At 39.4% G+C, this 9,377-nt stretch overlaps 1 protein-coding gene across 1 annotated transcript; it reads right to left on the reverse strand.

The window, feature by feature from the left end:
- Nucleotides 1-223: 223 nt before the first annotated feature.
- LOC136070491 (uncharacterized) lies at nucleotides 224-1,180 on the reverse strand. The gene is made up of 2 exons (XM_065780497.1): nucleotides 852-1,180; nucleotides 224-782 (listed from the first exon to the last, which is right to left on the reverse strand). The coding sequence occupies exons 1-2, from the start codon at nucleotides 1,178-1,180 to the stop codon at nucleotides 224-226; spliced, it is 888 nt and encodes a 295-aa protein (XP_065636569.1).
- Nucleotides 1,181-9,377: the final 8,197 nt, after the last annotated feature.

The raw sequence follows: 9,377 nt of genomic DNA on the forward strand, positions 1-9,377 counted from the left end.
TGGTTTTGTAAAACAAGAGGCTCTCACCAACACATCTGTCAAGCCTCTTCTCTTTTTTCCATTTCACCTTTTGGTTTTCACCCCACGTGAATTTTTGATGAAAATTTAAAATTTTAATTTTTGATACTCAAACTCAAATAAACTTTCATTAAACTGAACTTTGGTTCAATAGGATTACATCATTATGCACTTGGCATTGAATAATGGGTGGAGTATCCTCCACTCATACCACACAGTCATAAACAAGTTTGGCATTTCGAGCCATAAGGTGGGTTGCAGTGTTCCCTGTTCTGCGAACATGATTGATTTTCCATTCTTGGACCTTCTGCTTCCAAAGCTTTGATCCTAACACAATCATTTGGATTGAAGTTGGAGGAAGACATTTTCCCAACAGCGCATTGGTCACCACTTGAGCATCACCTTCCAAAATCACATTTTTGAGCCCAAGATCCCCTGCAAGTAGTAACCCTTCCTCAAAAGCCTTAGCTTCCACTTCCATAGCACCTAACGGCAAATTCAGCTTCTTACTCATTGCTCCCATAATCTGGCCTTGTGCATTTCTAATTACAACACCAACTCCATAGCTGCTTGCTTCTTTGAACACCGCCCCATCTACATTTACTTTGTACCACCCCTCACACAGAGGCGTCCATTTTACATTTCTCATTGATGTTGTATGATTCAAGGCTTCATTCAGCGAGCAGAATTCCCCCACCAACATCTCGGCTTCCTTAGCAACTACCTTCTCCGCCTTCCCACGGCCTTCAAACTTTGTGGCATTCCTATTTTTCCAGATGCAACAAGTTGTAGTGGCAAAGGTCTCCCAGCTGATCTCCCTTTTGACTTCCTACATCTTCCACACAACATCCATGAAATCTCGTAAAGGGCTATGAAACTTTGGCAAGGTAAGTTTTGACTCCCTCCAAATAGCCTTTGCCACCTCACAGTCCCAAAGAGCATGCCCCGAAGACTCTACTTTTCCACACACCCCATATGCATCCTCCATGGTGATTCTTTTGAGCTTGAGGCCGTAGTTCGTGGGAAGGATGTTCTTGCACACCCTCCACATAAACTGTTTTACTTTGCTTGGGCAGTTTAGTCTCCAAATCAAATTCCAGAACTCGTTCCACTTCTTCGGGTTTGACGTCTCACCCTCATCAAACTTATCCCTTTGTCCCATCAACTAACTGCATGCTACTCTATACCCACTACTCACTGTAAATCTCCCATTTTGGGTCCATGCCCAAGTTAGAGCATCCATAGGGAAAGTATGGCTAATAGGAATACTTAATATGGCCTCTGCTTCATAAGGGAGAAAAACGCTACACACTAGATTTTTGTTCCAACCCCCTGTCTCCCGGTCAAGTAGAGATTCCACCATGTTACCTGTAAACTCTTGGGGTTGAGGGCTTGTCACCTTGAAGGATTTTGGGGTTGGTAGCCATCTGTCAGTCCATATTCTCACGCTTTGCCCATTTCCTATGCTCCATCGCAACCCCTTGTCAATGACATTTCTCCCTGCCATCAGGCTCCTCCATGTGTATGATGGTTTCTTGCCCAACTGTGCTTCCATGAAGTTGCTGTCCGGAAAGTACTTTGCTTTCAAAACTCTATGTGTAAGAGATCTCGGGTTTTGGATGAGCCTCCACCCTTGCTTAGCAAGTAAAGCTAAATTAAAAACTCTCAGATCTTTAAATCCCATCCCCCCATCAACTTTTGGTTTGCACATTTTCTCCCAAGCAATCCAAGCTAATTTCCGCTCTTTGTCACGCTGTCCCCACCAAAAATTACGAATCAAAGAGTTCAGCTCGCTGCAAAGAGAGTCGGGAATTTTAAAACAATTCATTATGTACGTCGGAGTAGCTTGAGCAACTGCCTTTATTAGGATCTCTCGGCCTGCTGGTGATAGCAACTTTCCCTTCCAGCAGGCTATTTTACGCCCAACTTGATCCTTAATGCGATTAAATGCTTTCTTTTTTCCTCTCCCAACCAAAGGGGGCAGCCCCAAATACTTCTCATGTTGGAGAATGATCTCAGCCCAAAACGTTTCTTTTACTGCTTCTTGAACCTCCACCTTCGTATTTTTGCTAAAAAAGAGGGATGTTTTCTCTTTATTTAGCTTCTGCCCAGACTCCCTTTCATAGTTCTCCAGGATTTTGGTGACTTTTAGCCCCTCTTCCACTGACGCCTTGCAGAAGATAATACAGTCATCTGCAAAAAGTAAATGGGAAATCCTTGGAGCCCCTCTACACATTGAGATACCCCTTAAGTTTCTTCCAACCTCATCTCTTCTTAGCATGGCCGACAAGCCCTCCGCACACAGAAGAAAAAGGTACGGGGAGATTGGGTCCCCTTTCCTGAGTCCTCTTGTTGGTGCAATTCTACCCTTAGGCTCCCCATTAATTAACACCAAATATGAGACTATGGTTACACACATCATCATTAAGGATATCCACCGTTCTTGGAATCCCATTTTCCGCATCATTGCCTCCAAGTATCCCTATTCCACCCGATCGTACGCCTTGCTCATGTCCAACTTAATTGCCATTAGACCTTCTTTGCCCTTCCTCTTTTGATTGATACAATGCATAACCTCAAAAGCAACTAGGACATTATCTGTGATTTGCCTTCCTGGTACAAATGCGCTTTGTGCATCACTAACAATTTCCTGGAGTACTCTTTTCAACCTGTTAGCAAGAATCTTAGATACAATTTTATATATCACATTACATAAGCTAATTGGGCGATATTCAGTGATTTTTTGGGGGGATTTTACTTTGGGAATTAAGCAGATGTATGTATCATTTAGGCCATTAGGCATACTGCCTGTTCTAAGAATATGAATTACACTTTGAATAACCTGAGGACCCACCACATCCCAATACTTTTGAAAGAATATAGGGGACATACCATCCGGGCCAGGGGACTTTGTTGGGTGCATCTGCATGAGGGCTCGCCACACTTCCTCTTCTTTAAATTCTTTTAGGAGTTTTTCATAACTTCTGAAACTTTTTTATCCACTGCACCAAGACTTGTTTCAAACTCTGTTGGAAAGGTTGTGCTATAAATTTCTGTGAAATACTTTAATATTATATCTTCAACCTCCTCTTTGTCCTCTCTCCACCCCCCTTTCGAGTCACTAATTCCTTCAATTCTGTTTTTCCTTTGTCTATTGTTTGCCGTGGCATGAAAGAACTTCGTATTCCGATCACCACATTTAATCCATAATGCCCTTGACCTCTGCTCCCACATCATTTCCTCCCTAAGAATCATTTCATTTATTTCCTTTTTTAAGCCTTAAATCTCCTCTGCTGACTCATGAAGCAAATTTAATGCTTCTAGTTGTTGTAGACGCCTTTGTTTCTGCTTCAACATTCTATTAACATTCCCAAATACTTTACGATTCCAGTCCTTAAGATGGTCTTGGAAACATTTTAGACATTTCTGAATCGGTAGCTCTAGATTACAATTCAACGGATCCTAAGCCATTTCTATTACTTCTCTACAACTCTCCTCCCTAGTCCACATCTCTTCCAACATAAATCTCTTCTTAATTGCCCTTTTTGGCCCCCTCATTCTAAGGGACAAAGATAGTAAACAATGATTGGAAGCCGCCATTGATCTGTGAAACACCTTTGCTTCAGGGAACAATTTTAGCCACTCCTCATTTGCTACCATTCTATCTAACCGTACAAGCGTTCGCTATTCTCCTATTCTCCCATTACACCAGGTAAACCTCTGCCCCACAAAACCTATATCAATGAGCTCACAGTTACATAAACACTCCCTAAAGCCTTCCATTTGCCTTGCATCTCTATCCAGCCATCCCAACTTTTCATCAGAATCGAGTATCTCATTAAAATCCCCAAATACAATCCAAGGCATATGACACTGTCTTTTTAAAGATTCAAGTAAATTCCAAGAAATTAACCTCATACCTGAATCGGAGTGTCCATAAAAACTCGTAGTTCGCCACAGCTGTGTGCCGTTTCCTTCGCACACCACCACATCAATGTGCGTGTTTAAGCAGCTCTTGAAGTGAACATCAAAACCTTCCTTCCATAGCATTGCCAATCCCCCATTCCGACCATCAGCCGACACCATTATTCCTTGTGTTAGACCGAGCTTTCTTTGTAATTCCTTGATTCTGCTCTAACTGGCTTTGGTCTCTGCTAGAAAGACCAACATCGGATCGCATCCTTTCACCTCATTGGTGAGAGCACGAACTGCCGGAGTAGATCCCATTCCCTAGCAGTTCCACGGTAAGATGGTCATTGGGCTCGACGGTGCTGCCTAGCAGCCACCGCCTCATCGCCATCCTTGATTGTTTTCTTCCCTACATTTTCCTTCCCTTGCACCTCTCTTTTCTTTCATTTTATTTCTCTGGTATTTTGGTCAAGCTCTTCCAGTGGAGTAGAGCCTTCTCTTTTCCTCTGAATAGGGCCTAACTCCTCTTTGTTGTCATTACTTGAATTTGCCCGAGCCCTCCTCTTCCAATGCCCACTGTTTGGGCCTAATTTATCTGCAATCCATCCCACATCCATTTCGTAAGACATTGCCACTGGTCCTTCCTCATTTTCCTTTAAAGCCAGGCCCACTTGACAATCACGTGTTGGAGCTTGTAATGCTGACTTGAATTCAAACTTTGGGATCCCATTGTGTTGTGTCCCTGTCACCTTCTGCATGCCTACACCTTTCCCGCCCAATTCGATCCCTCTTTCCTAGTTTTCTTTTCCCAACTGAGCTAACATTTTCTTTGGGTTTTCACCGAGAGTTCTGACCTTACCATTCTCATGATTAACCTCTGCGATCTGCTCTCCTTCCTCAAGCTTTTTGTTCTACTGCCCCATTGTGCCTTCCTCGAGGAATGAAGCTTCATTCGTCTAAGCATCACGCCCCACCAGCCCTCTCGGCTCTACCAACTCATTTCGCCCCTCTTCCATTTCGCCTTTTGCTCTGTTTTTTGTATCACCACCTTCCTTCTTTTTAGCAAAGCTATACTCCCCTCCTAACCTTTTTATTGGGTCCCTTCTCAGCCAAGCCCCATATTGGAAATCTTCCCTCTCATCTCCCTTATCATTTCCAACACTTTTCGGGCACTCTTTCAAGTCATGTTCTAACAATCCACACCTATAACAAAAATTTGGAAGGCGCTCATATTTGAAATGCACCCACCTAGCTTCCCCCTTCTCAATATTAATTTTTTGGCCTCTCATCAGTCTCCGTGTAATATCTATTTCGACTCGAACTCTAAGACATCTTCCCCACTACACTCTGGTGTCTGCCACATCTACATCCAAAACCTTCCCCAGACTAGCCCTTATGGCTCTCCCCGTCTCTCTTGTTCAGCTCTTTAGGGTAAGGTTGTATATTTGCACCCAGAAAGGCAACCCTTTTAACTCAATGTCTTTCGGGTCTTGTTCTCCTTCAAACTCCTAGAGAAGCACCAATTGTTTTTCATAGTGCCACGGTCTCATATCCATGACTCTCCTCTTGTCACGTTCGTCTTCCAACTCTACCAAAAACAGCTCTTCTTTGATCATTGAGATCTGCAGGCTTTTGTTTGGTTTCTAAAGCATCCTTATATTTTTCCTCAGTGCCTCTAGCATGATGCCTCTTCTTGATAGCACCCTCATAACCAGGCAATTCTTTCCCCTCTCCTTTGCTGCTCTCGTATGCTCATTTCCGAGCAAGATGCTCACCTCCTCTTCTTCAGTAACTTTCAGTTTCTGCCATAACGTTTCAAGCTCTTTCGCCATTCTTCTCCTCGTCAACACAAAAAACGTACCTGACTTCACCACCTAGAAAGACAGAAGGTCACTCTACTCCCACAAGAGCCTGTGGGACAATCACTGCTACCACATGCCTAGAGGCTCGGGAGCACGCATCACTCTCTTTCATACTGAGTTTTGGACCTTTGGTCCCATGCTTAGCTGTGAAGGGATAGTCATAGCCCACCCTCCCCGTATAAACTCAATTGAAAGAAAGACTGAACCAGCTTTGTCGGTGGTTGCATGTGGCTGCTCCGGCCTCCGATGAAAATTTAAATTGATATGGGAAGTGAGACGACTTTGTCTTTATCTTCACACTTTACCCCCACATGGTCATGTGACCAAGTGAAAAGGCATATGGGTTAAAGCTTTGGACAGATGGTCATGAGGCAAGCTTTTAGCCTTTCACTCAGCTAATTCAAGTCCTCGTAAATGGTTCCCTCTATACCATTCTCACATCAATGTACTTATATTCACCTATTGTAATAAAGGTTCCATATGGCACACATTAAGCTATCCACATTTGGAAACATTTTCTCGAGAATTGAAAAAATTATCAATACTTTTTCAATTCCCGAGAATTTTTTTTTAAAAAAATGAAAATTATTGTGTGCCCTTAGGGCACACATTAGTAAAATCCATCATAGATTACCATTATTATTATTATTATTGATTGATTGATTGATTGATTGATTGAATAGGTTACACTCCCTTGATATAAATATATACACTCTTATTGTACTATTTTTGGTGGTTGTTTTTATTGTTTAATTACATATTTATGTTTTAATATTCTAAAACAGTAATTGTTATGTAATAATTAAATTGGTTGTTTTTATTGTTTAATTACATATTTATGTTTTAATATTCTAAAACAGTAATTGTTATGTAATAATTAAATGATTTGAGTGTCAAAAAAGAAAAAACTAAATGATTTGTTTTATTTGAAGTTTATTTATTTGGATCAATAATATTTTGTTGTATAAGAAAATATAAATATATATTATTTTTAATTTTTTTTAAAAAACCCGAAACTCCTTGAAATGGTACGTCGAAATAGATCGGTACCGAAATATTCCGTTTTAGTAAACAAACCGAAACAGGGTCCAAAACAGTATTCATAACATTGCTTTCAAGCATAAAGAAAAAGCTATAAAAAAAATTGAACTAAAATCTAAAAAAGAAAAAATTGTAACAGAGAATCCGAAGAAAAAAAATTTGTAACAGAGCAAGTCCACCCAGTAACACCCTGAGAAAAATTCTTAGAGTCGCCACTGAATGAACCACATGCCCATACATGCATGCTCAGCTCACACACGTCAAAAGAGGTTTTCCTGTACAAAAACTGTCCAATACTGACCCATATTTGAAATTAACAACTCAATGCACACCATGTTCGACTGCTTCTCAAATCTTATATTATGGTATGGGTGGCACATCAACTATATATTAATAAATAAAGAAAAAAAAAACGTGTACTTCCAACACATGCAATACCTAAGAAAAAGATAGGAAGGTTTTTTTAATAGTAATTCGGAACCTGAAAAATTGTCATGTAAAGATTGTGAATAGTGTGGCTAATAACTATATTATATAATAAGAAGATAATGATATATCATGTAAAAGATGTGTAATATGGTTTGCTAATTGGTTATATAATTAAATTTGATAATAATCCAATTCCTCAATCCTCACATCTCATAAACCAAACAAAACCACAGAGATGTAGATGCAAATTTTAAACAGAAAGCCAAAGTGATAGAGATTCCAATTGGATATATTAAACCAATATAAAAAGCTGCAATGGACAAGAGTAAAGAGTCGCCACTTTGATAAAGAACATGTTGAGGGATGACAGGTCCCAAAGAATAGTAATTTATAAGTAGCATAAAATTATTGGATGAAGAATATTATAATTTGATTTTTTTTTTTTTTTAAAAAGCACAAATTGCACCTTAGGGTCCATTTGGTTCCCGTAGAATATTTTTCAGAAAATACTTATTTTCCGAAAATGCTATTTTTCGGAAAAGGAAAATATTTTCAAGTATTTGGTTATATTATGAAAATTGTTGTGAAAAATATTTTCATGTGTTTGGTTCTATTAAGAAAATGCTATTTTCCTACAATTTTTTCACAATTTTCGGCAACAAATTCCGGCAACAACAACATAACAACAACAACAAATTCCGGCAACAACAACACAACAACCACAACNCATCGCACCTCGAGCGCTCACTCCAGCATCGACCTCCTCTCCTCCATCGCCGCTCACCAGACCCAGACCCTCTGTCTTCGATTCGACTCGATGTCTTCTTCGATTTATTGTTTTTTTTTTTTTTTTTTTTTTTTTTTTTTTTTTTTTTTTTTTTTTTTTTTTTTTTTTTTTTTTGATTGTTGTTGTTTTTTTTTTTTTTTTTTTTTTTTTTTGATTGTTGTTGTTTTTTTTTTTTTGATGAACTGATTGTTGTTGTGGTTGTTGTTGCTGGAATTTGTGGTTGTTGTTGTTGTTGTTGTTGTTGTTGTTCTGGAAAATAGCATTTTAGAATACATCCAAACACATAAAAATATTTTCCACAACAATTTTCCATAATTCACCCAAACACTTAAACATATTTTCCTTTTCCGAAAAATAACATTTCCGGAAAATATGTATTTTTCGGAAAACGTTTTACACGAAACAAACACAGCCTTAGCCAGGGCAGAATTGCAGACATTTAATTTATTGTTTTCTTTTTCCTTTTCTTCTTGTAGCTAATAAGGAAAAAAACTTGGTTTCAATAGGGCCCCATATCCCTTCGAAATGGCCATTAAAGGTCTATATATCCACGTGTATCAATAGCCAACGACCTTTTTTTTTTTTTTTTTTTTTTTTTTTTATAAATTTAAGTTATGAGAAATTAATGATATATTTTTTTTTTTACAAGATAGAAATTCAATTCTAGTATAATCTAAGTGTATATGTGTATGAAACTCCCTCTTGAAGACTTGAACTTCGGTTTTTGCCACCTACGTCCTACAAGCACTCATATTTGTGAAGTGACCATCACACCAAAAGAGTGTGATGATAACAAAATTAATAAATGACTTCTTTTTAAGTAGAGAAGACAATTCCGTACCGCCATAACTTACCATTTCGGCAGGTCAAACAGTACAAAAACACTACTAATTCGTACCACCCAAAATACGAAGTATTTCGGCAATTCCAACGAATTTTGGAGTGTTTCGGCCGTAAACTTATTCCGCGCCGGTACAAGATGAATGAGTTTTTTATTTATTATTGTGCGGGGCGCAAATGAGGCCAATGGGCTCAGCCCCACTTGGGCTCACAACTTATTTGTTTGTTGGGCTGAATTTCCTACTATGGGCAGTTCTATAACCAAGGGCTCAATGAGATCACTTTTCTCCTTCTCGGCAATACAATCTTTCCTCCAACTCCTCTCGGATTATCTGTTTTGCTTCTCTATTACCCCTGTTCTCTTTTCCCCCCTCTTTCTGACCAACCTCTTCTTCTTACCCTCCCCTCTTATTTATAGTGCTCAGCTCAGGCGTAGGTTATCAATGCCCTCATGTTTGTGCAACAGAGGGTCCAGTAGGATTTTCTCTAAG

The sequence above is a fragment of the Quercus suber genome, unplaced genomic scaffold, assembly GCF_002906115.3.
Source record: "Quercus suber isolate HL8 unplaced genomic scaffold, Cork oak 2.0 scaffold_237, whole genome shotgun sequence".
In the NCBI taxonomy this organism is placed as follows: Eukaryota; Viridiplantae; Streptophyta; class Magnoliopsida; order Fagales; family Fagaceae; genus Quercus; species Quercus suber.

Coding starts and splice junctions, on each gene's coding strand:
- LOC136070491 (XM_065780497.1), bottom strand. CDS start 1,180: ATGGGACAAAGGGATAAGTTTGATGAGGGTGAGACGTCAAACCCGAAG. Junction 783..851: donor ATGGATGTTGTGTGGAAGAT/GTAGGAAGTCAA, acceptor CTGGAAAAATAG/GAATGCCACAAAGTTTGAAG.